We start from the raw sequence: 27,866 nt of genomic DNA, 5'->3' as shown, positions 1-27,866 counted from the left end.
AGTCATAAGTGTTATACATCTAACTGTTCCCGTTATCGCACGTATCACTTCACTGCAATATATCAAAGACAGTTTCGTTGTTCCACATAACTGAAGCTATTAGTGTGTGGTTGAACTTGTACGCGTTATGTTTATTGAAATTACCTACTCTCTCTAATTTCCTTATCACTCAGTTCTTCAGTAGCTCCTATATATAGTTATCTATTGCTGAGTTTTACTGAAGGCTGAAAGTTTCGTGTTAACTTTACGAATATATTTGGAAACTTTCTTATACGACGGTACCATGGTTACTTCAAAGATATCGTGGATACATTGTTTACTTCAATTCGGATATATGTTGGCAGCCGTAACTGCCCAAGAAGGTAAGGTTTAATCACTTATTCTTTTGACGGTCAAAGGTAAATGTGTACGTGTAATTGTATACATACATACACACATACATACACACATGCACACTTACATACAAACAAACATTCACTTTTCGTGATATCTACAATCCCCTATGTAATGACCATTTCGATCTTTTAGCAACGAGAACCCAAAAATTTTCGGAACATGAATTCTAGCTGGCAGTAAACAAATTTCCTTGGCTGCTCTTTAAATGCCTCAAATCTTCTATAATTGCCTCTATCAACCCAAGTGTTGCGCAAATATACTTCTGTGTACTTCAGCCTCCAATCAATCCCATACCTTTTTCAGCTAAAGTAACTAAATAAGACATCTTCCCATAACCAACATGTTTTGAAGACGTTCTCAGTTCAGCACGACGCCTCAAAGTAATGTCCAACATAAAGACCGCTCTTACTTTGACATAAATGTGAATCGAGGTTTGTCGGGCTAAAATCGTAGGTCACCACAGAATAAGGCTAAAAACCAAATATCAGAATTAAAGTCACCCATGAGGGAAATTCATTAAGGAAATACCAATACTCCTTGGACAAGAATGGAACTATGACATTTTATGTGAAATAACTGATAAGAAAGTTAAACAAGCGTACTGTTCATCTGTTACGTTGAAATATTCTAGTAGCAAGTAGGTTATATGATAAACAAACTCACAATCATACATTCATGTTTTTGATGTATGTATGTATGTATATGTATGTATATATATACATAGGCATATAAATAACATTCTTAATTCCTTTACAATACATATACCGACACATGATTACAAGAAGAAGTGTGGCAATATTATTTGCTGAACGTTAATGACAGTTCAGCAGTTAGAAGGTCCATGCACACTTAACTTGGCGACAAACACTTTGAAATTTACGGATTGTTGAAACATAGTGTTAAAGACATATTACATCGTGAACGAATAAACACAATGCACCCTAAATAGTTGGGCAGCCGGTTGACCGTATATTATTCCAATTTTCATTTTTTTTAACAACTCGTTCATGATCTGACGCACAAGTAGGAATTTTCTTGATAAAAGAATTCGTCAATATCAGAAGATTTTCGCTTTTAAATTACAATTGAACAATATTGTAAAATTCGTTTTCTTATATGAGACTATATCTCATATATTTTATGGCAGTCTCTACTAGATCTGCTTGAAGTTTCGATACAGTCTTAATGATGAGTTTTTGTACTTGCCATTCGATTTCCTGTTCACTGTTAAGATTTCCTGATTTTTAAATATTTTCATAAAATGTTATGATTCATTTTGGTACATATCACTGTTCATCAACTTGTTTAATTTCCATTCTTTCCTTAGACTGTATGGTGACACAGTTACATGATGCTGTTATAATCAGCATCACACCACCCAGCGCATATTATCAACCAAACATGGGGGAAACATTCTGCTGGTCAATTACGCTTCAGCTCAACTCAAATGCAAATGATTTAATTCGTATCAGCATTACATACTTGTCATTGGAGAGGAATATGAACATGTGTCCCGATACTTTTAGCATAACCGAAGTAAGTTATACGCGTACCAAAAATACTTTCTATATACCCTTCAATCTATAGGCTTACCTCTTCATTCGCTATATGCCGGGTCAAATTCTGGTTCATAGCTTGTGCCTATTACAATCATCGACATCGTCATCTTAGTCGTCGTCGTAATCATAATAATTATAAAAATGATTATAACGACGATGATGACGACGATGACGATGACGATGACGATCAGAATGATGAATAAGAATAAGAATAATAACAATAATCAAATAATAACTACAACAACAACAATAATAATAATAATTATAATAATAAAGTATTTATAATGCGCACATATCAACTCTACATAGAACGCTGTCAAGTTCTAATTTGCATCTTGTTCTTGCTGTATATTATTAGTAAAAAAATGTTTTTACTTAATTCAATTTGTTCAAAACAAACACCTAAACTAGTTGTGATTATCAGGCTCAATGCAAAGTTTAAATAACGTTAATAACATAAATAACATATTTCTGTGTCGTTTTGTGTCGCTATGCAGGTACTCTAAACATTAACCATTACATCTTACTTGAAGAAGTTACATTACATGATACATAAAGCTCAAAAGAACATTTGAGAAGGAAAACCAACTGACAAGCATTTCCAAATAAACTGAAGATAGAAATTCTAGGATATAAATCAAATTTTAAAAAGTGAAAAGAATGATGCGTGTAGTTTTCAATTTTTGCAATACCATTATGTTATGCAACAATTTAATATTTCGCTCAGTTAACACATATTGGTTTAAGAAGTACACGCAAAAAAATGGAGTGTTGAATTTGAACACTTTCCAGGTGTAACCGTTCACCCTACACCTGAAGGGTTACTCTGACCCTGAGTAGGGTTACATAATTCATGTAGCGTGTATTTTTTACACCTGCAGAAAGTGTACTTTCAGTTCGAGCATTCCGATTGGTCGAAACTCCAATCAGCTGGATTCTTAGTGCAAGTTAAGTGTTTAAACCACTGACAACATTTATCGTTACTAAATGTACTATAGTAACCACGGCCATATATACGTGCAAGCCACATAACGTTACGTATTCAGTGTTCGGTAACGAGCTACAATGGCATGGAAAATGACGTTATAGGAGACTGGGGCCTGGAAGAATTGATTGAAAAATTCGGAGGTATGTTTTGATATTACGTAAGTGAACGTGAAAAGAACGAGATATGCTTAGAGACCCACGACTAAGTTGGGTAGACGAATGCATTTGAATCGCTTGCGTTACGTAGACCTAACGTTAAAGTCATACGATAAGTTAATATAATAGGCTAGGTGCTGTTTGTCATAGTCAACTCATAATTGTCAACGAATCTGTGTTACCTACATACAAGTAAAATTTAACGGAATTGCCTACGGACGGACGGAGGACTTTTGTCTATAGGCCTTTTATGTAACCTAGTGCATTCTATTTCTTTTGGGCGTTAACCGTAACCTCGTATACCCTGCGAGTCACTTTTTTAAGTACTAGTAGTACTAGTAGGATATACTTAGGCTATTTCAAGGCAATGCATTTTTAATAGCATCGGGCATGGGCCTATAGTTACGCTGGTACTATGCTTACTAAGGGATAAACATATATTCATGTAATGCAATATGTAATTACCACTAATTGCCATTTTAGCTTGTAAGTTGTAGCAAGTAGGCCGAAGTTGATGTGGATCGGTGATACTTTTAGACCTAGGCCCAACTATAATTTAGCAATATTATGGAAGTGATCTAGCTGTTATAGTTCATAGCCATCTACACAATTGCATGCAATGGGAGTGAGCATTGTTTCAAGCATTGTTAACATGATGCATTGGTTGTAAAAGTTGCCTACATTGTCTGATGAAAGTTTAATGCAAGTTCCTGTTTTGACAAGGAATCACTATAGGCCATCTGGCTTTCTAGTTTCAAACGTGCTTGAAGAAGACAACCACAACTGATTAAATTGTGTGCATTTTTTTTAGGAATGTCAATGTTTTGTGAGGGGTACATGTAAATAACTGCTTATGCTCCAAGAGTGTTTTAACACAACTTCATTATGATGGGAATTTTCTTTTCTTTTCTTTGTTACTTAGGTAGCATCAACTTGGAATTCTATTTGCAAAAGATTTCAGAAAGACCTCAGCAATATGTGTTACTTCTTGGAGGAAGCAAAATACATCCTCAGCAGTCATTTGTGATCATCGAGAGACATGCCCTACCCGAGAGGACATTTATGAAGCCATTGATGTTGCTTCAAATCATTCTACGGTGTTAAATCTGAATTATACCAAATTGCAAGTTTCGGTGACTGGGAATTTTTCCAAAAAGTTGTCAACCAGTTGCCTGGTGGTGTGAAGTGCAAGCAGATTCGAGATTTTTATGCTTACCGTGCCAACAAAAAAAGACAAAGTAACTGCAGTTTAGCAGTTGTCATAGACAGCACTCCACGTTTCCTCATCTCACGGATCAGAATGTATGTAAAATTGTTGCTTATTTGGAATTTTCTTTGGGAAGAGTTGTTTCTTTATGTTTAATTTGGAATACCAAAGGTACGAGCCAACAACAAAGACAAAGTAACTGCAGTGTAGCAGTCATCAGAGACAGCAATCTACGTTTTCTCATCCCACGGATCAGCATATATCTAAAGTTGTTGCATATTTGAAATTGACTTTGGGAAGAATTGTTTCTTTGTGTTTAATCTGGAATACCAAAAGGCATGCGCAAACAATAAAGACCAAGTAACTGAACTGTAGCAATTGAAAATGTTGGCACTTTTAAGTTGACTTCATTCCACAAGACAGTACTTTTATAGCCTAAATTGTTTATTTTACATTTAATGGGATATAATATATGGACCTCTGGAATAGGAAGGTAGCAGGGTGTTTAATTGCTGAAAATCGCACATTCTGAATTGTTTGTGTTGTCATTGCTTGTTGCTCTCTCTTAAATGTACCTCTCTGCTGTGAGCGATTCAAACATGCATCCATATATTGTTTACCTAATTACTAGGTAATAATTAACCTAAAACCTGTATAAAATATTTACTCAATGGGTGCTATGTAAACTTCTCTGGCAAAATTTTACATAACAGTATTGTATTTGCGTTACATAATAAACATGTAAAACTGTACAAACCAGCAGTTAAGTCATATTTACTTAAATGTTTTAGTGTTCTTATTTCACATGAAAATTAAGTATAATTTTACTTAACCTGTGTATCACGTTTTTTGAGTGTAAGTGTTATATTTATGGGATTTGGGGTTTGCAATTTCACCTGCAAGTGTCAATTGAACATCAGTAAGGTGTTGGCTATATTCAACACGCAAAAAGTGTAAGAATAGCCAGACATGTGGTGTTACTACAGCGCTCCCATCAACTGAGTAATAAACACCTTTGAAGAGCTAAATTAAGGGGACTGGGTGTGACAATGACACCTGCAAGTGTTGATAAATTCAACACCAGCGAGGTGTTAGATTTTCAACACTCGGAAAGTGTAAAATTAGCAAGGAGGGTGTTGTCCCTGTACGAGCTAGGCTGAAGTGTTTGATATGACACTTATCGATTACTTTTCAACACTTCATTTTTTTGAGTGTATGTATGAAACCTTATATACGATTGGGTTTAAGAAATATTGGGAGGCCTTACTATCGAGTGTGGAAGTCCATGAAAGCCCCTGGTTTACGTAATTTTACGAATCACTCAGCCTTAAATCCAGACGTGTATACCACCGACAATGGTAATAATTTCGAACCTGTATAAGCAAGGGTAAGTATAACTTTCATTCAACTTTCTTCAGCGTATACCGAGTTACATATCCTGCTACATATAATTTAGGTTCAAACCTGTTTTAGAACTCCCTTGAGGATCCAGGTGGATATGGGAGGGGTTCATGTTTTCATCAATCCTTTCCAAGACTTTCGTGAATTTTAGTGATATCGAAAGGAATGCTAATTGATGAGTAGCTATTATCAAAGATTTAGTCCACCTATAATTCAAATACTATATTATTCATCAATTTAGAAGAAAGTCCCATTTTACCATCAAATGTTTACTATTTATGAACAGAATAATAAATGTCCGTTTGAATTTTTAACAGGTTTGTGACGAAATGAACACGCCGCTTGTGGCGGAAATTTGTTCTTGTTCGGGAAACTGTCCCATTCCGGTAACGCGCAGTGGATCACCGGGTTGTTATTTAAGAATTCTTTTGAAAAAGGGCAACAACGGAATGCGTGACGAATCACGTTGTTTTCAAGTGTATTTTAGTCTTGGTAAAAATAATTTGTTTTCTTTTTTATATTCCCAATTTTTGTATGCACAATTTTATATATGATTCAGTAACATAAAATAGAAATGCTTAAAGCGCAGAATGACGTTAGACACGAACTTAATTTTAATTCGTTTCAGACTATAATTGACACTGCTAAAATACTGCTATCATTGCCAGTTTCATCCTTATAACACTTTCAATGGATAAAAAAAATGACCATTGAAATGACCGAGGTTTAAAGTGACTGAACTATTCACACAGACCATTATACTGTGTGTCTGTTGTTTATATGAATGTATGGGTTAAGTTATTAGTATTTCTAAAACAATGGACTAACATCAACATTTAGACCTGCACTGGGGAGCCGACGTCATCATCATATATAGTATATTTTATTTCAGTATTATCTTCAAACAACAAACTGGCTACAGACGTAGTACTGACAGTCAAATGCTTGGGGATTTTGACACTTACAACATATCAATCTTTTTGATGATTATTATATGCCTTTCAAAGTTTACGACTGTTTACACGACTGTCTGTCGGTACTTCGCTGCGGTTCACGAGTAAGACCGGTGGCAGACTGCTACGACTACTGAACGAGACCAGACTCAACTCAACCGTCGTGACGACGTATTCTATATTTGTGAAGATACAGATGTAGTCTTTACATCTGACCAAGGTACACTGAGAGCCTCCTGAATGACACTAGGGCTGCTTTCACAACGACAGCTGTACGTCTAGTTCAGTCGCAAAATTATTTCTTAGTGATTATCTTGATATCTCTACAGAATTAGTTCCTATGGTTCTCAATACGATATCTTCGCCGACGTATGCTCCTTCATTTTCCAAATCCTTAACTTTGCAAATGGCAGTGCATATATCCATGGTGTAGCTCGGGGGAATTTACGCTATTGCAATTTACAAGTTTTATTTTAATTAATATACGATTTGAATGTTAACCCGTGAAGACTTGTTTCACAACGACTGAAAACGGGAGTCGACTTAAACATTCATCCATTATACCTGCCCAATCCATAACGACAGCTCTACGATACTTTATAGAAATCACTGTGCCTAATGTATGTAAAAAATCTTTCATAACAAGACGTATAAAACAACAAATAACAAACACTCGGTGTATCAATTAAGCTTGGTCTTCAATTTTTTGTTGTTGTAAGTAACATAACTTTCTTCTTTTTACATTAAAATTCAGACAAACAGACGGAGCCTGGCGGAGCGAAAGTTCTCGTGCCCGTTTTGGTTATACTCATCATGATCCTTGTAGTAGCATTGAGTGTTGCATTGTTCATACGGTACGTAAACATCTTTCTGTGCAGGTCGGGGATTTGATGCAGCATTTTGAGTTCAAAGGAACTGAAGAACAAAACAATTTGCTCAGCATTTTTGATATGACATTATCAAATTTATCAAGTTCAGGTTTTACCGTCAAATTGTTCAGGTTCAGGTTTTACAGTCCTCCCCAGACAAAGAATTGCATTTTGTGATAAACATGGGCAAGTCTGAAATGGAAACACCTTAGTCTGCCATTTTGTAGATAAACGAACAAGTTATGAATTAATCTAAATAATCACTTGATGATACATTTCTGTCCGATTGATTCACCTAAGGGAATTATATATTACGGATCTTAGAGATAGTATTAGATTGAAAATGAAGATCTTGAACTTCACACGACGTTAGTAACTATTAACGAGAACTATCACAAACAAGGTAATACCGAGTTTATCAAGTCCAACATATACTAGACAACAAAATTGTACATAATTCACAATCATTTATGAGATACCGAACTTTCTTGCTAAAACTCAAGTATTTGACCGTCTGCTGACTTCTGATTAGGAATTATCTAACCGTGTGAGGAATTTCATTTTCAAACTTCCTGACAGTAACTGAGAGTAGATTTTGAGAATAATAAATGTAAACTTCACATGATGTAACGTAGCTTGGAGTGGTACTCAATGTGCCATACCCATTTTTACGTGGAGGTGTAAAACGTGGTTTATTTATGTAGATTGAACAATGATTTAATGATGAATATAATGATATAAACTGAGTAAATGATGACCTATAATGTTTAATTATAGTTCCATCACTCGATGGCCGAATTATCTCGACAACCCGTCATTTTACTATTTTTTCCCTCTTTCTCAGTTATTACAGACGACGAAAAAGTGATGATAAAGTGGCAAGCAACACGACCTTTCATAATGCAGCGTACTCTCAGAATGATGTTATCACAAGTGAGAGTCATGTCGAATCGCAGCTGAGTGACAGAGATGTGAGGACCGAGACCGTTAATGAGAACCCAGAAATTTCACATTCTGAACGACTTCAAGGAGACAATGTAGAGTATAATCCACTTTATATCGCTGGAAATGAGCCAAATAAAGAAGGACAAGTTAATAATGTTGCTTATCAGAGCGTGGATGAAGCCAATCAAAATCCTCACGAATATACATATATAGATTTGGAAGGGAAACAAGAAGAGCATAAGAACACAAATCAGGGCCAAACTAGTCACGTGACCAATGTAACCAACAGGAATGCGTCTAGCATCCCTGTTAAGCCCCCAGACGAAAGTAAATATTACTATATTGAGCCACGCATTCATTAATATGCAAATATTATGCAGTTTAAGATAGTTATAGAGAATGTAATAGTAAAGGTAAATATTTTTTTCGAAAGGAAACAAGGGGGCAATCCATGGAGTTGTAGAATGCATTCCAAACTTTGGTTGCATTACCGCTTTAATGACATTACTCCGGTGACACAATAACATACTGTACATCCATCAAGTAAATAAGCCTTAAGTTTATTTGGAGCCATATTCATTTCGTTGGAGTCATATTCTCGGTCCTTTAAACATTTTGACATTCTCGTAATAACGAGAACTCTTTTTTCGACAATCATATTTGCCTTCTCGTCTATTGCGTCATTATTCACAGAGACCCAACAGCCTATGGCAAGACCTGCACCTACCAAGTTTGAGGTCCATTAGGTTTACTCCTTGGGAGACTCGTGACACACTTTGTCGCACACATTTGACCCAGTTTGGTCGTTGACCCCATTGACCATTTGACCTTTAAAACATCACATACAATGATACGATATCAAATTCACGAGATTAATTTTCATGCGCGGGTGGGCGGAGTTCTGGCAATTTGTCATATTGGCACGTCTTAAATACAGGAAAACAACAGTTGTTCATATTAAATGACTAGTGACCCCTTACCTTTGACCTTCTTTCGTCGTTACTCACAGACCCTTAACAGCTCTTGACCAGGTATATACTTTCACCAAGTTTGACCTGTATCGGGCTTACAGTGTTTGACACTGTGTTTCGCACGAATTTGACAAAGTTTGCCTTTTGATTTCCATTGATCATGCATGTGATCTTCAGTGTTTTAAAAGTAAACTTTGAAAGTCTGATAGCCTACATGGTTTCGAGGATTTCGGTCATTCAAACAAAAAATGGTAAAGATATAATGTGTCAATTATGTTTTGTTTTATAACTCTTTATTCATTGTTTTGAGTATGTATATATTGTTGCTGTTGGTGTTTTTACATTTTTATTCAACTTTTTGTGTTTTGTTTATACTTATTTTTAACTGTATTCTGTTTGTAACCTTCATATTTGATATTTAAGGTGTTGTGCTGCAGGGCGACACATATTGCATCACCAATAGACAAACTCAGAACAAGATTTTTATTAAATAAATGTTTATTCGAAACTAACATGTTTCATAAGTTTTTTGAAAATTACTTCCTGTATTTGCCATTTCTGCTGTTTAAAATAAATCTAGGCTAATTCTTCTTCAGAAAACAATTCTTGTTTTATGTTTTGTCCTTTTTATAAACTTCAAATCAAGAACTGGTAATATCATTGACCGAAATAATCTCATAGCTGTACGGAAATATATATATATATTTTTTATTAAAAAGAGTGCAAAAGATATCGTGTACTTCATCAAATGTATCCTAAGCACTATACTACTCTTGCTTTCAAAACAATTGTTTACCATGAAACAACTTTGCTTAGAAAATGTATTTGTAGTAGTCCCTTGAATTACCATTGCTGAAAAGTATTCAAATAATGTCATTATTTTACGTATTTTACATCGATATCATCTTCCTAATTTTGCCACACGGTACACCGACGGGCTGTTGAGAATTAAGCCTAATGGTACACTAGACCAAGGGCGTAGGAACCGGGGGGCTGGGGGGGGGGGGGGCGCCAGCCCCCCAGTGAAAAATATGGGGGGCGGAAGTATCATTCCGCCCCCCCCCCCCCCCCCCGCTCCGCAAGTCAGAAAACCCCTTTTTCATTTCCAAATGAGAAAAAAAATCTCATTTGGAGCACCAAATTGCATTTAAGGCCAGGTGAAAATGCAAAATTCTTTACAAAATGGAGTGGGAGTTGAAGTGTGCTATATTGTACCAAATTGCATCTGAGGCCACCTGGAAATGCAAAAAAATTCCAAAGGGGAGGGGGATACCCCGTCACCTTAGACCCCTCCCCCAGGCCGGCCATCAGTCTTCAGGCCCCCCCCCCCCCCACTCAAAAGTACCTTCCTACGCCACTGCACTAGACTGAGAACTTCTCTAAAAGATAAACCTACAAAGAGCCTTTGGTATCTACCCACCCCACCCCACATCAAACCATCTATCACCCATAGTCAGTTATTCATGTAAAGTTCACCCACTGTCGCTCTCTCGAAAAAAGCAATGGACTCATTGTAACTTACTTTTTCAATCTTCCCGATCATAGCAACGACGATTTCAAGTTTACCATAAAAGAGGTGGGGTGTTTCCTTCGGCAAATGCTAGTCCCCCAAAAAACGAAACAAATGTATTAAAACTGATCTTACGATGCCAAAGCACAAAATGCGGAACCAATTGGGATTTTATCTTTTTTGTCCGACAAACAATATGACTTGAGGCACGTCGACAGTGTCTGTAACTCTGTTTAAGGTATGTTTGTTTGTTCACTTATACTGTAAGTACTGGAGAAGAACCTACATGATATCTGGAATATTTAGTTCACGTCACACATATATACTGTCAATACAAGTTGTAATATACAAATAGGATATAACATTACGTGTCGCAAATCTCTTTTATGTTGGTATTAAAGACATTGCTATACATCACTTATTAAAATTAGAATAAGCAAATATAAATGAAACGTCATTTCCCTACATCCCGTCAGCAAATAATTTGTTCCTTCACGAGTGTACACTGAAATATGGATTTAGGTTATGTCCAGTACGGGGCTTATGTCATGATCAATTCGAATTTATAAAATTCATCCTTATTTTCGTTTCTATCATTTTCAGATAATAATTATTGAACAAACAATACTGATCCCCATGTCAAGCTTTCTATAAATACTCGTAGGTCTTCCCTATAGGGAAACACACGTTAAATTCTAGTCGTCTTTACTTCCTTTTAAATAAAAACCAGGCAAAATATAAAAACAGGTTACGCAAAAATGGGTTTATACAATCCCTTTTCAAAGTTAATTGCAGTATTGTATTGTTGTTTGGACAAATATAAGTTAACCTTGTATGCCCGAACTTGCTGCCGTGTTCCACTCCAACAGCTGTACAACAGATTAAGTGCCTGTTTCATAAGTCATAAGTGTAACACAACTGTTCCCGTTATCGCACGTATCAACTGCTGAGTTTTATTGAAGTCTTGTAGTTTATTTTGACGAATATATTTGAAAATTTCTTATACTGCGGTAGCATGGTTACTTCAAAGATATTGTGGATAATTTTTATACTTCAAGTCGGATTTGTGTTGCAAGCAGTAACTGACGAAGATGGTAAGGTTTCATCACGTATTATGTTGACTCTTTAAGGTACATGTGTACTTAGAATTGTAACAAAAAACATACATTCACTATTCGTTATACCTACAATTCCCTGTGCGATGACCATTCGATCTTTTAGCAATAAGAGCCAATTATTTGTCGGAACATATATTCTAGCCGGCAGTAAAATAAATTCATTCGCTGCTCTTTAAATGCTTAAAATCTTCTATAATTGCCTCTATCAACCCAAGTGTTGCACAAATGTACTTCTATTTACTTCAGCATCCAATCAATCCCAAACCTATATCAGCTAAAGTAATTACATAAGACATCTTCCCATAACCAACATGTTTTGAAGACGTTCTCAGTTCAGCACGACGCCCCACAGTAATGTCCAACATAAAGACCGCTCTTACTTTGACATAAATGTGAATCGAGGTTTGTCTGGCAAAAATCGTAGGTCACCACAGAATTAGGCTAAAAACCAAATATCAGAATTAAAGTCACCCATGAGGGGAATTCATTGAGAAAATACCAATACTCCTTGGACAAGAATGGAACTATGACATTTTATGTAAAATAACTGATAAGAAAGTTAAACAAGCGCATTGTTCATCACAGTTATGTTGAAATATGCTAACAGTTAGATTATATGATAAATAAACTCACAATCATACATTCATGTTTTGCTGTATGCATTTGTATATATATATATATATATATATATATATATATATATAGGCATATATAGGCATATATAGGCATATATATAGGCATATTTATAGCTTTCTTCATTCCTATTCAATACATTTACCGACACATGGTTACAAGAAGAAGTGCATGTGGTTATATCATTTGCTGAATGTTATTGACAGTTCAGCAGTTAGAAGGTACATGCCTACTTAACAAACACTTTGAAATTACGGATTGTTTTCCACCCTACCAACCTCCCCCCCCCCCCCCTCCCCATCCCTCCACACACACACTTTTGTAACTAATGATGCTCAAGCTTACCGCTCTAATTCTTAATTTCGGGAAAAGTCCATAATTAGATAAATCATTATAAATTGGTCGTTGAGATAAAAGTCGCATTTGAAGGAATACGTCGAAATTTTGCTATCGGAATAGTAGAGGATCATGTGGAACTTTCAAAATAAAGCATGCGACAGTTTAAGATGAGAGGCCAAAACCTTGACGAAAAGAATCTAACTTGCGATATAAACGTCGCCTTTACAGAACGAGTAGATATTTCAAAATATCATAGTCGCATTTTTTAGAAAAAAATATCGACAGTTTGAGAATACCTGCGATAGCGTCAAACTTTTCATGGAAGAAATATTAAACAAACATTTTAATAATTCGAAAAACGCAAAATGTTGAGAAACAAATTACCCCCCAAAAAATCGATATTACCAGGTAAAAATTTGAAGCTAAAACAGTTCAAACTTCAATTAAAAGTGGAAATTTTGAAGTAAAAGACAAACACAAGTCGAAAATCTGTAGAAACATCATTAAATTTAGCAAGGAACCGGGGGGCTGGGGGGCGCCAGCCCCCAAGTGAAAAATATGGGGGCGGAAGTATCGTTCCGCCCCCACCCCCCCCCCGCTCCGCAAGTCAGAAAACCCCTTTTTCATTTCCAAATGAGAAAAAAATCTCATTTGAAGCACCAAATTGCATCTAAGGCCAGGTGAAAATGCAAAATTCTTTACAAAATGGAGTGGGTGTTGAAGTGTGCTATATTGCACCAAATTGCATCTGAGGCCACCTGGAAATGCACAAAAAATCCAAAGGGGAGGGGGACACCCCCTCCCCTTAGACCCTCCCCCATGCCGGCCATCAGTCTTCAGCCCCCCACTCAAAAGTACCTTCCTACGCCACTGAAATTTAGGCTGAGATAAGATGGTCGGAAGTTAGACATAAAATTTGTGCAGATCAGTTACAAAATTTACCTTCACCCGACAGCTTTTGCCCACTTGCCCCCCCCCCCTCCCCCTTCCACTCCTTTTTTTATAGCTTCCAGCACTTATACTTCAGACAGCGTTGGAGACATATTGCTTTGTCAACGAATAAACACAATGAACCCTAAATAGTTGGGCAGCCGGTTGACCGTGTATTATTTCAATTTTCTTTCTTTTTTAACAACTCGTGCATGATCTGACGCACAGGTAGGAATTTCTTGATAAAAGAATTCGTCAATATCAGAAGATTTTCCTTTCTAAATTACAGTTGAACAATATTGGAAAATTCGTTTCCCTATAAGAGATTATTACTCATATTATTGATGGCATTGTCTGCTAAATCTGCGTGAAGTTTCGATAAAGTCGTACAATCTTACAAGTTTTTGCACTTGTCATTCGTTTCCTGTTCACTGTTAAGATTTCCTGATTTTTTAATATTTTCATAAAATGTAATGATTCATTTTGGTACATATCACTGTTTATCAACTTGTTTAATTTCCATTCTTCTTTCCTTAGTCTGCATGGTGAAATCGTTACATGGTGCTGTTATAATCAGCATCACACCACCCAGCGCATATTATCAACCAAACACAGGACGCAATTACTGCTGGATACTTGAGCTTCCGCAAAACTCAAATGGTGACATTCTTATCAGCATAACAAACTTGTCATTGAGTGAGATATCTAGCGGAATGTGTAACGATACATTAAGAATAACCGAAGTAAGTTGTACGCTTACCCGCAATATTATTTCTATACCCTCCTATAGGTTTACCTCCTCATTCGCTATATGCTGGGTCAATTCTGGTTCATAGCTAGTGCCTATTACAATCATCGTCATCGTCACCGTCATCATCATAATCATAATCATCATCATAATCATAATCATCATCATCATCATCATAATCATAATAATCATCATGATCATCATCAAAATGCGCACATATCCACTCTTCATAGAACGCTTTCAAGTATAATTTGCATCTTGTGATTATAAGGCTCAATGCAAAGTTTAATTAACGTTAATTACATGAATGCTATAATTCTGTGTCGTTTTGTGCCGCTATTCAGGTACACTTACCATTAATCATTTCGTCATACTTGAAGAAGTAACATTACATGATACATAAATCTCAAAAGAACATTATTGAAGAAAAAGCATCTGACACGCATTTCCAAATAAACTGAAGATATAGATCAAATTTTAAAAAGTGAAAAGAGTGTTGCGTGTAGTTTTCAATTTTTGCAATACCATCATGTTATGCAACGATTTAATACTTTGCTCAGTTTACACGAATAGTTTGACACCTTGTTTACGATTGGGTGTAAGACATATTGGGAGGCCAATCTATTGAGCATGGAAGTCCATGAAAGCCCATGGTTTACGTAATTTTACGTATCAAGCAGCCTTAAATCCAGACGTGTATACCACCGACAATGGTAATAATTTAGAACCTGTATAAGCAAGGGTAAGTATAACATCCATTCAACTTTCTTCAGCGTATACCGAGTAAAATATCCTGGTACATAAAATTTAGGTTCAAACCTGTTTTACAACTCCCTTGAGGATCCAAGTGGATATGGGAGGGGTTCATGTTTTCATTAATCCTTTTCAAGATTTTCGTGAATTTTAGTGATATGGAAAAGGAATGAGAACTGATGAAGCTATTATCAAAGAGACCGTCCATTAATAATTCATGTATAATATATAATATTATTCATCACTTTAGAATGAAAGTGCCCAATTTACCATTAAATGTTACTATTTATGATTAGTCAAAACAGTTTCTGTTTGAACTTTTCACAGGTTTGTGGCAATATGAACAATGCGGAGGTAATGGAGAAAATGTGTTCTTGTTCAGGAAACTGTAACAGTCTGATATCGTGGAGAGCATCGCCGGGATGTGATTTAAGAGTTCGTTTGGCAAAGGGCAATGAATGGGGTCGTGACCGACAACGTTTTGGTTTTGAAGTGAAGTTTAGTCTTGGTAAAAATCATTTATTTTCTTTTTTACACATTTTACAATTTTATTGTTATGATTCAGTAACAAATAACAGAAAAGCTTAAAGCACAGGATAAAGTTAGATACGAAATTAATTTAAATTTGTTGCAGACTAATTGACACTGCTAAAATACTTTTATATGAGCAAGTTTGGATGAGAAATGACCATTTAGATGACCGAAGCGACTGAACTATATTTAGTCTATTACACAGACCAATAGGTCAGTTCCTCAGATTGCAAACCAGAACTCATTGGGAGAACATAATGTTTACATGCATTGGTCAAGGACACATAAATACTGGGTGTCTGTTGTTCATATGAATGTATGGCAAGGGCGGCGGAAGCACTTTTAATATGGGGCGGGGGGGGGGGGGCACCGACATCAAAGGGCACTTTGCAGAAATTCGATTGGACTGATGCAGCCTTATATTAAGTACCCTTTTTAACTCTTATTGTATTATCTTATTTGCGTATACACATCACTCCATCAACGCCCCTCCCCCCTCTAGGAAAATATGCATACTAGCACTGCAATATCCAATGTGCAAATTGGGAAACAAGGAACAAGTTTTCTTTTAGACAAAATGAGGTGAAATTATGCTAGTTGCTAATGTAGGAATCTTCCGAATTAGAGTCTATTTCTTGTTAATATCTTAACAAATAATTTCCATTCGAAATAGCTTTGAGTTTGACCCACAGAAGGTCATTAAAGTCAGGGGCGTAGCCAGGAATTGCAAAGTTGTATGCACGACTATCTGAGCCGAGCGCCAACATCGGTTGGCGCGGAGCGTACAAGAAAATTTTTGGTTTTACGAACCCCTCAGATGGCCGGAAACGGCCCTTCCCGATTGTTCATTCTGGTTCCCTGGACTCTTGCTAACTTGAGACACCTCAAATTTTATGTAGAAAGGGGGCACATTTTTTACCAGAGTAAAAGTGGGGGCACGTGCCCCCTGTGCCCACCGGTTCCGCCGCCCTTGATGTATGGGTTAAGTTATTAGTAGTTCTAAATCAATGGACTAATATTAACATTTAGACCCGCACACGGGGAGCCGACGTCATCATCATTCCCTTAAAAGAGCATTCCAGGGATTTAGTATATTTTAATGGTGGCCTGGCACTCAAATATTTGGAGATTTTCAGACTTGAAACACATCATTCTTTTTGATGGTCTTTATATGCCTTTCAAAGTTTACGTCTGTTTTCACGACTGTCTGTCTGTACTTCGCTGTTCACGACTAAGACCGGTCGCAGGCTGCTACGACTACTGAACGAGATCGGACTCAACTCAACCGTCGTGACCACGTTTTCTATATTTTTGAAGATCCAGATGTAGACTTACAGCTGAACCAACGTACACTGAGAGCCTCCTGAACGACACAAGGGCTGCTTTCACAACGACAGCTGTACGTCTAGTTCACTTGCAAAATTATTTCTTAGAGATTATATTTTTCATGATTTGTGTACAGAATCAGATCCTTTGGTTCCCAATGCGCCATTATCGACGACGAATGCTGCTACGTCTTCAAAATCCTTTAGTTATGGTAAATATCATATATTTTCTTTGTTATACTTCCCATATTTTGTATGCACACTGGCAATTTTATTGGTATGACTCAGTAACAAAAGAAAACCTTAAAGCCCAGAATGACGTTAGGCACGAAATTAATTTTATTTGTTGTAGACTACTTGACACTTGGATTTTTCTCGATTTGTCTACAGAATCAGATCCTTTGGTTTCCAATACGCCATCTCCGACGACGAATGCTCCTAAACTTTCGACATCCTTAAAAGTTCTCGTGGCCATTTTGGTTTTACTCATCATGATCCTTGTAGTAGCATTGAGTGTTGCATACTTCATACGGTACGTACGTAAACGTCTTTTTGTGCAGGTCGGGATATGATGCGGCATTTTTAGTTTAAAAGGAACAGAAGAACAAAACACTTTGCTCAGCATAATTGATATGACATTATGAAATTTATCAAGTTCTGGTTTTACTGTCAAATTAATCAGGTTCAGGTTTTACCGTCAAATTTATAAAGTTCAGGTTTTACCGTCCTCCCCATACATAGAATTGCACTTTGTGCTAAAGGTGGGCAAGGCTGAAATGAAAACACCTTAGTCTGCCATTTTGTAGATAAACGAACAAGTTATGAATTAATCTATATAATCACTTGATGATACATTTCTGTCCGATTGATTCACCTAAGGGAATTATGTATTACGGATCTTAGAGATGACATTAGATTGAAAATGAAGTTCTTGAACTACACAAAAGTTTGGTAACTATTAACGAAAACTGCACAAACAAGATGATACCGAGTTTATCAAGTCCAACATATACTAGACAAAGAAATTATACTATATTGCAATACTTTATTAGATACCGAACTTTCTTGTTAAAACTCACTTATTTTGATCAAGCCGTCTTTTGACTGATAAAGTTTTATCTAACCATGTGAGGAATTTCATTTTAAAACTTCCTGACAGTAACTGAGAGTATATTTTGAGAATAACAAATGTAAACTTCACATGATGTAACGTAGCTTGGAGTGGTACTCAATGTGCCATACCCATTTTTACGTGGAGGTTTAAAACGTGGTGCATTATAGTAGATTGAACAATGATTTAATGATGAATATAATGATATAAACTGAGTAAATGATGACCTATAATGTTTAATTATAGTTCCATCACTCGATTGCCGAATTATCTCGACTACCCGTCATTTTACTATTTTTTCCCTCTTTCTCAGTTATAACAGACGACGAAAAAGTGATGATAAAGTGGCAAGCAACACGACCTTCAATAATGCAGCGTACTCTCAGAATGATGTTATCACAAGTGAAAGTCATGTCGAATCGCAGCTGAGTGACAGAAATGTGAGGACCGAGACCGTTAATGAGACCCCAGAAATTTCACATTCTGAACGACTTCAAGGAGACAATGTAGAGTATAATCCACTTTATATCGCTGGAAATGAGCCAAATACACAAGGACAAGTTGACAATGTTGCTTATCAGAGCGTGGATGAAGCCAATCAAAATCCTCACGAATATACATATATAGATTTGGAAGGGAAACAAGAAGGGCATAAGAACGCAAATCAGGGCCAAACTAGTCACGTGGCCAATGTAACCGACGGAAATGACTCTAGCAACCCCGTTAAGCCCCCAGACGAAAGTAAATATTTATATATATATTGAGCCACGTATTCATTAGTATGCAACTGTATGAATTTTAAAACAGTTATAGTTAAAGTAATAGTTAAGGTAAAGTGAATATTATTTCCGAAAGGAAACAAGGGGGCAATCCATGGAGTTGTAGTCTATTCTTGGTTTCGAGGAATTCGGTCATTTAAAAAGAAATGGTTAAAGATCATGTCAAAATAATGTTGTTTTTCTTTTAAAACTCAAACCGTTGACTCAGATCTATATTGCGTCATAAATCACGGCGGTAGTAGGCCTACATCGTACGCCCTGGTACACATCTCAACAATCTACTGGATATACGGTTTACGAAAAGTTTGAAACAACTTTTTACGCTCTAACTAGACCCAATCTGAACTTTGATCTCCATTGATCACGTGAACCTTTGAATGCTTTACATTTTATATTTAAAATAATATAAGAGGTTCCTGATCTGTAATACATTCGCAATTTCGTATTCATTGATTAAGATATGAGCAAGTTTCAAAAAGGAAATCACATTGGCTTTATTAAATTGTTAATGTTTATTCTCTTATCCTTTATTCATTGTTTTGTATATTGTATTTGACAAAATTAGTATACGTACATGCTACTAGTAATTAAAGTCATATTTCTTACCTCATCACGTATATCACACATCTATTAAATGTTAATTATTTGATTGTCTTTATCATTACGTTCTTCTTATTTCTGTGGTAAAGGTTGCTTGTAACGTCAACAACAACAAAAATGTTCCGATTAATGTTAATGTGAAATTGAGGCGTTATGTTATAATGTAGGGTAGAGCGTTTAGTAACAGTATCTACTGCTGTACGATACAAGGAAAATAGAACAAGCACACAAACAGATACTCAAAGTTACCGCTTCAGAAGTATTGTTTACAGCACCAATAGACTGACAAACGTATGATAAGATTATTTTCTTTATACATTAATGCTTTATTCGAAACTAACATGTTTCATAAGTTTTTTTTAAATTATTTCATGTATTTGCCATTTCTGCTGTTTAAAAGCTAGGCTAGTTCTTCTTAAGAACTTTGTTTTTTTTGTTTTACTTCCAATCAAGCACTGGTAATATCTTTGATCAAATTAATCTCATAGCTGTCCGAAAATATATATATTATTTTGATTTAATAAAGTACAAAAGATATCGTGTTCCTCATCAAATTCGTCCTAAGCACTATACTAATTTTGCTTTCAAAACAAGTTTTACCATCAAACAACTTTGCTTAGAAAGTTTATTTATAGCGTCTCTTGAATTACCATTGCTGGAAAATATTCAAATATTGTCATTATTTTACGTATGTTACATGGATGATGTCTTCCTAATTTGGTCACACGTTATACCAATGAGCTGTTGAGATTAACGGATTTTGCTTATTCCACATTTAGTACACTCAACTGATTACTTCTCTACAAGATAAACCGCCACAAAGATTTTCTTCCGTCCTCTTTTATTCTCTAAAATTTAGTCTCACAAAGGGGGATGGTGCAATCCTGTAAGATCCTAGCCGTCCATTTTGGTTTGAGTATACATGTAAAAGCGGCCAACAAACCTGATAACATATACAGGAACGTGAAGGGGGGGGGGGGAGAATGTTGAGTTAGTATTCAAAATAATATTTTTTGGAGTAAATTCATGCATGTACTAAATGGGACGTGATGAAACATTTACGAATAGAGCCTACGTTATTCTTCGGAAATTAAGTCAATTTCTATAATGAGGCAAATGCTACTATATTCAACTGAATAAACGGTGTCAAATGACATGTGAGAAAATATCTAGTACTCGGATGAATATTTGATACAAAGTAATGACAATAATTCCTTAATATATTCATGCAAAGTAATTATCATAGAAATTAATTCATGTAATACAACTGTGTTTGTGATCGCATCATGTGACGCAAAATTTGCCGAAAATGCGCGAGAGTAACGTAAAATTGTAGATGGACCTATTAGGATCAGAGCAAATAATAATAATAATAATGATGACGACGACGATGATGATGATGATAATAATAATAACGAATTGCCATGACAACGGCAAGCAGTGCAGATTGCGATGTTCAGTAGAAATGTATCTACAGACCGTCGTGCTCATCGGAGTTGTAATTAATAAACCTGCATATGCTATATAAGTCAGCTTGGCCTAATTAGTAATCCTTTTAATGATTTATAAGCTGATTATCGTTCTCGACATTAAGGTATTTATAGAAAAAATGTAACTAAAAAGGACTTGGAGTCTATGAACAAATCTCTAACTCGTCCCACTTCTCAATGGGCTAGTTAAAGAGTCGAAGACAGTGTTTTTCTGATGGTGTACGAGCATACATAAAGAAATCCAGTTTACAGGTACTTCGCGTATCTGGTCCTTGTATAAATATTTTCAACAAGTACCGATAGTTAAGTCACTTGTAGAAAAATATGTAAAAAAGACTGCAAGTTAACAATATATCAACATTAAAATCGTACTAAAAAATTAATTATGGAACTTGCCGATTCGAATCGCAATTCTTTTAAGGCCTGTGCGAGCAGACAAATCCATTTAGGCGGAGTGTATAGTCTAGTGGTTACGCCGGCGTCTCCCAGTCATGAGATCCCCGGTTCGATTCCCCGCCGACAGCAATGTGTGTCGTCTGGCAAGGGTGTTGTTCAATAACAACTTCCCGACATGGACGTTAAATGGATGTGTGCCGAGAGATTGGCTTCGGTCAGCTTGCGAGTCTATAAGCCTCCATGGCTTCTTTCGCGAGTTCCTGCTTGCGGGAAGATCACATATACATACATACATTTAAGCAGTTCAAACTATACAATTCCCCTTCCACGAAGTAAAGAGAAGGCAACAATACATATAGGTACCGTACCACTATTATAGTAGTGCACTCCGCGCATGAAAGGTTAACCATTGTCGGGAAAATAGGCTTACAGTGACCTACTATAGTTTAGATCAGTTTAGTTTAGTAGAAAAATGGATCAGGAGGGACACTCAAGTCCCCATCAAGGACCCTATAGGAGAGAGAGAAAAAAACTGACGACACAAACACTCAGACCCGATCGTGATTTGTTGTCATTTTTTGGAGTCATCATCATTCCTCTTCATGCTTGGGTGTTGAAGAGGATGAAATAAACCACTGATGATGTAAAAATGAGGAGGATTCAAGGTGACTTAAGACATTTTAGAAAATACAGGGTGAAACAAGAATATTCGGCAACGAGATCTGGCAGATGGGTCAGAGAGCCAGTGGCGGAGCTAGGGGTATTTGTCAGAGGGTTCAGGAATGGTCTGTAGGGGCGCTTTCGACACTATCTAAGCGGAGCGCCACCACAAGTTGGCGCGGAGCGTACAGGAAACTTTTGAGTAAAGACACTCCCTATAGATCGCCGGAAATGACCCTTTCCGGGCTTTGCTTATTTGAAGATAAACGAAGAATAAATAGGTGTCATCGACATTTTGTCAGAAATTACACCAACAAAATGTGACAAATGTCAAAAGGTAGGTGAGAGCGCAATAAAAAAGTCAATAATCGTGAATAAGTAAAGGGTGTTAAAAAGCTGAAAAGGGCGCCAGCAGTCAGTGGCGTAGGAAGGTACTTTTGAGTGGGGGGGGGGCTGAAGACTGATGGCCGGCCTGGGGGAGGGGTCTAAGGGGAGGGGGTGTTTTCATTTGGAAATGAAAAAGGGGTTTTCTGACTTGCGAACCGGGGGGGGCGGAATGATACTTCCGCCCTCCACATTTTTCACTGGGGGGGGGGGGCTGGCGCCCCCCAGCCCCCCGGTTCCTACGCCCTTGCCAGCAGTCCATTTGAGTCCGTCAGGGGGGTGGGGGCATCCGCCCCCTGACTGTATGGACGCTCCGCCACTGCAGGGAGCACTATACTAACCTTTGAGCTATTCTAGCTCAAAATCTAAACAGTCTTGGTGATTGTGCTATGATAGTCCAAGCCATCAGCTATCATATTATGGTGGGTACTAGGATATGCTCTAGCGAACTTGGAAAGTGACGAGTTTGTTGTGTAAGTCAATGGGAACAATTAATTGTGGTACGACAACTAAAGCAATACAGCCACTCATAGGTGAAATTGGAAGTTTACAATTATTGAGGTCACATCCTAGAACGCATGTTTGTCTTGAAAGGTTATTTATTGTATAAAAAAGTTGTGTCATTCTTGCGGCATGGCGAACAAATTGATACAAACAACAAGGGACAAAGTTCACGATAGAATTAACGGAACTAACAGGATTATAAAGACACGCGTGTGTATTGAAAGGTTATTTATTGTATAAAGGATTTGTATTATGATTTTAAATTAACTCTTAATTCATTCTTTCTGCAAGGCGAACACGTTGTGAAGAAATGTAGCTTAAACTCCAAATTTTTAGTCTCCTCAACGTTAGGTGGCGGTCTTCTCTTATTTTCAAACAGATCCGACCGCATGAGACTCCGAAATTTGCGTTGCCCATTGTTCTTCCACAGGTGTTGGCACATCTTATAATCGCATAATTGGCGTTTACATGGTACGTAAATCTGTCAATTCCTAAAAAACATGTAGTTACATTCTGGGACCAGCAGCGCCGATGTGAATGGCACACTCTCCAAATCGCATGCGCAGGAGAACAACTGCATGAAAGCTACTTGGCGCATTCTCAACTTACGAGTATGAATGTGAAAAGCAATATTACTTCACGTGAGACCGTTAATGAGAATCCAGACATTTCAAATTCTGAACAACTTCAAGGTGACAATGTAAATTGATATCATTTATTGTTTATATTTTGCCGATAGTGAATTAATGACAGAAGGACAAGTTCATAACGTTGCTTACCAGAGCAGAGCATAGATGATACTTATCATGAATATGAATACGAATACGTATACGTATACGAATACGAATACGTACACGTAAACGTCACGTATACGTTTACGAATACGAAAACGAATTACGTACGAATACGAGTACGTACACGTACACGTACACGTACACGTATACGAATACGAATACGAATACGAATATGAATACGAATATAAATATGAATATGTATATGAATATATATATGAATATGCAAACGAATATTTGGAATATATTAAAGGTGTATCAACCAAACAGAGATAGTTAATCGCATCGTCCTGTATTTTCTTTGAGGTATCTTCCTACGCAAATCCATCACCACAAACAACATGTATTTTGCTGCTTTGCATTTGATTATGTTATATTAATACACATATAGTTTGTTTCCAAATTAAGCATCGAACCTTCACTGAATTTAACCAAGTTCAGCCCAGTATTTACAACCCATAGCAAAGAATGTGTTCTTCGTTTCTCTTCCAACATAAAACACTGTAGACACTCTTACGTAATAACTTTACTTCCGTTATCAGTGGCAAGGTTTCCATACAAAGCGTCAAAAGAACACTCAATTTATTTCTACCTTTCAAGTGAAACTTAAAATACTATATCACTAATTCTGAAGTTCGTTGCCGTTCGACTCGTCGACTATATCGAAAATTTATGATTAACCATTATAAGTGAACGTTAAAGCCATAAAATCCTACATGAATACGGCACTTTCAGCAATTTTCTCGTGTGCATAATAACCAAAAGATCAGTTTTGGATTTGCGACACATTGAGTTTGGTCGCTCTTAAGGTGAAAGTCCAACCGACCGACGAAAAAAATACTGGCGGTTACGTTTACATTTTTAAGTATAGTCATTAGAGACAGGATTTCTCTCACGCCACATATCAATTAAGTCGTAATTTTGTATGCATTCAACTGATACCCTGTTAGGGCCGTGAAATTTATTCCTTAAAATATTTCAATCATTTATCCACACGATGAAGATAATATTTTTCACAAGAGTTGCACTTCGATGAGAATGATATACTACAGAGAATAGCGCAGGCGCTTGGCCAAGGGGGGCGAGGGGGCAGCCGCCCCCCCTTGAGCATATATATTTTTTTTTATATCGCTAGTAATTTCAAAAGAAACAATGCTAAGATGCAACTTACAAGGCCTGGGAAGTGCCATTTCCAGCGATCTGGGAGGCATTTTCAGCCAAAATTTTCTTGTACGCTTCGCGCCAACTTATGGTGGCGCTATCGCCTAGATAGTTTGCAATGCCGTATCTATGGCTCTGATAGTTTGCTTACAGTTTCGCCCCTCCCTTGGCAAATTCCTGGCTACGCGCCTGGAATAGCGACAGCTTAGCAAACATTCTAAATTTATAAGGATGAAATGACAAATCAGTATAAGAAGATTATAAATAGCCTTAGTGAAACTATATTAAAGAACACATGCCCAATGACGTCACAGACTATCTGCTATGATTCGCTCACTGTATATGTAAGAGAAGTTAGGGAAATATGTTACATCATACAACCATATTTTGAATATTTTATTATGAATGTGTTTGGTTTTACTATAACAGTGTGGAACTTTTTTCTCTGCAATACGAGACTTACGGTACGTATCCCTTTAAAAACATCATGATACAATGTACTATGAAGTATAGTTAAGAACACACCGTTAGGCCTCATCTGGAGTATGCTGTGCAGGCTTGGAACCCATATTTTGCTAAGGTTAAGGAAGTACTCGGATGATTAGTTCCTTAAAGGGTGTTCCTTATTATAGGCGGTTACAGCTGTTGAATCTCACCACACTGGAGCTTATAGGAGGCTACATGGTGACTTGATTCAGGTTTTCAAGATTGTGTATGTTTTGACAATTTATCCTTCACTGACTTTTTCATGTTTGCTAATAGTAGTTGTACCAGAGGTCATTGTCTTAAACTCCAAAAGTCACAAAGTAGGATTAATATTCAGCATAACTTTTCTTCTAATAGGGTTGTGAATGAGTGGAACACTTTTCCCGAGAAAGTTGTTCTTGCAATTAGTGTGAATGGGTTTAAGAATGCTTTGTAATCGGGTCTGAGTATTTATGTCTTCAGTTTTTCTTCTCCTATCGGGTCCTTGATGGGGACTTGAGTGTCCCTCCTGATCCTTTTTCTACTACACTAAACTACCGTACTATAGTCTGTAACCATGTCTACTACTTCGCACATTGTGGTTGCATGTTATGAAGTACATAGCACTTACTGCAGTTATATGAAGTTTTTAATTTATGTGAATAAAATGTTATTACTGTCAACTGAATGTATCACCTTATAAAAAATGATAAACAACAACTAATGTCGTATATATATATAAATATATATATATATATATATTGTGCTTTCAAACTAGCTTGAAGACTATACCAGCCAAATGTTTGGTCGATCTGGTTTCCTTCTCTATACCACTCACTTCAGTGTCATTTTTGGCTATACCTGGTTCACCAAAAGGGCGCCCATATCACTGTTTTTACATGGGATAGGAGGTGGGGGGGGGGGGGAGGGTCTTGACATAGGATACGCAGCTGCGAAGGGTTTGCAGATAGGAGATTAGGCTGACATGACCTTTTTTCCCACACACGAGATAAGGGAGATATGTCAAAATGACCTGTTCTATGATGGTCTCTATACTTTTGTGTAAGAAAGCCCATCCCATCAAGTCAAGCTACAACATACTTGATTTATATGTAAACCACATCGTTCTCATGTTGGCAATTCATAGGTGGTTTACATTGAATATGATATTGTTAGTTTGGGCTACATCAAAGTCTCTACAGGAGTCGTTATTCTCAACAGTCTGAGATTTCACCTGCTTATAAATATATTATATCATTATCCTATATCTTACCTTGTTTACTGTAATTCTGTCTGCATTGGCCAACAACTATCTCTTCGTGACTGTGGAGGCTTCATGTTCTTCAACACACACACACACACACACACAAAATGGCAGTACGGTTTTATCCACAATAAAAATAAGAGTTCCCCTCTTTCTCACATTAATCCTCTTTTCGTCATACAGGCTTGAGAAAACTCATTAATTATGACATCATTTATAGTCGACAAGTAGTCCGTATATATGTTCTAATTCTGCAATGGCGCTCTAAATGAGCCTTTCAACCTATGTTGTTTTATTTTGGGCTAGAAGATTTCCGTAAAGACAACTACAACACTAGGTTTTATCATCTCTCAGCATTCCTGTAAATCGATTGAATTCCACTCAGTATATTGTATTTGTTCCGTAAGTCCTAATTAAGATCTGAACTAAGGCTCTTTGAGTGCCCGCCTCAAAGTCTGTACATACCGTTTAGTTGATAACTTTGTTAATTTGGTACAATGCTCTTTTGTCACGCTCTTTTCATTCCTAACGTGTTTTTTCTTTTATCCCAAGGCTAACATGTGTAGTTCATTGTAGCCATTGTTCTTAGTGATGTGGACAACGGGGTGGTGGGTGGGGCGTTGGGGGGGGGGGATTGGGTGACATATTTGCCTTACTCTAGAGGTCAAACATGATGCATAACCAACTCGAAATCATTTGTGATTCTGAAGCCGGATCTCGAAAGAGATACTTTGAACAAACTTTGTTAATGAAACGGAGGTAAACGACAAAGGCAAATGAATATATACATAATTGAAATCGTAGTGAGTTGGAAAATCCAGAATAGTGAAAGAACTTCCAGCATCCACCGGGATTCGAGCCAGGGCCTCCCACTTTATATGCGGACACCCTAACCATTATAGGCTATGGACGCTGATTGCATGTCCAGAG

General features: G+C 36.9%; 3 protein-coding genes across 4 annotated transcripts in view; 2 read left to right on the top strand and 1 right to left on the bottom strand.

The window, feature by feature from the left end:
• LOC139974403 (uncharacterized) overlaps positions 1 to 27,536 on the bottom strand; it is a 114,344-nt gene extending 86,808 nt beyond the window's left edge. Inside the window, exon 1 of the mRNA XM_071981534.1 lies at positions 26,946 to 27,536. The gene's annotated coding sequence lies outside the window, so the exon portion shown is untranslated. The remainder of the gene's footprint in view (positions 1 to 26,945) is intronic.
• On the top strand, positions 135 to 22,000 carry LOC139974406 (uncharacterized). 2 transcript variants are annotated; one of them, XM_071981544.1, is made up of 6 exons: positions 135 to 362; positions 14,512 to 14,717; positions 15,803 to 15,983; positions 17,469 to 17,543; positions 17,722 to 17,863; positions 18,756 to 22,000. In XM_071981544.1, the coding sequence occupies exons 1-6, from the start codon at positions 284 to 286 to the stop codon at positions 19,204 to 19,206; spliced, it is 1,134 nt and encodes a 377-aa protein (XP_071837645.1). In that variant the 5' UTR covers positions 135 to 283; the 3' UTR covers positions 19,207 to 22,000. The 2 variants fall into 2 exon arrangements, with proteins under 2 accessions (XP_071837645.1, XP_071837644.1); XM_071981543.1 differs by lacking the exon at positions 135 to 362 and adding an exon at positions 10,940 to 12,048.
• LOC139974409 (uncharacterized) lies at positions 6,193 to 9,297 on the top strand. The gene is made up of 3 exons (XM_071981551.1): positions 6,193 to 6,198; positions 7,414 to 7,513; positions 8,373 to 9,297. Exons 2-3 carry the CDS (start codon positions 7,473 to 7,475, stop codon positions 8,833 to 8,835), a joined length of 504 nt encoding a protein of 167 aa, XP_071837652.1. The 5' UTR covers positions 6,193 to 6,198; positions 7,414 to 7,472; the 3' UTR covers positions 8,836 to 9,297.
• Positions 27,537 to 27,866: the final 330 nt, after the last annotated feature.

Source organism: Apostichopus japonicus, chromosome 9 (assembly GCF_037975245.1).
Source record: "Apostichopus japonicus isolate 1M-3 chromosome 9, ASM3797524v1, whole genome shotgun sequence".
NCBI lineage: Eukaryota > Metazoa > Echinodermata > Holothuroidea > Aspidochirotida > Stichopodidae > Apostichopus > Apostichopus japonicus.
This window is presented reverse-complemented; position numbering and strand designations above follow the sequence as displayed.

What these genes read in the sequence shown, in the direction of transcription:
- LOC139974406 (XM_071981544.1), top strand. Translation starts at nt 284, where the DNA reads ATGGTTACTTCAAAGATATCGTGGATACATTGTTTACTTCAATTCGGA. An exon ending in ATACATTAAGAATAACCGAA is followed by an intron (nt 14,718 to 15,802) that starts GTAAGTTGTACG and finishes AACTTTTCACAG; the next exon opens with GTTTGTGGCAATATGAACAA. An exon ending in AGTGTTGCATACTTCATACG is followed by an intron (nt 17,864 to 18,755) that starts GTACGTACGTAA and finishes CCTCTTTCTCAG; the next exon opens with TTATAACAGACGACGAAAAA.
- LOC139974409 (XM_071981551.1), top strand. Translation starts at nt 7,473, where the DNA reads ATGATCCTTGTAGTAGCATTGAGTGTTGCATTGTTCATACG. An exon ending in AGTGTTGCATTGTTCATACG is followed by an intron (nt 7,514 to 8,372) that starts GTACGTAAACAT and finishes CCTCTTTCTCAG; the next exon opens with TTATTACAGACGACGAAAAA.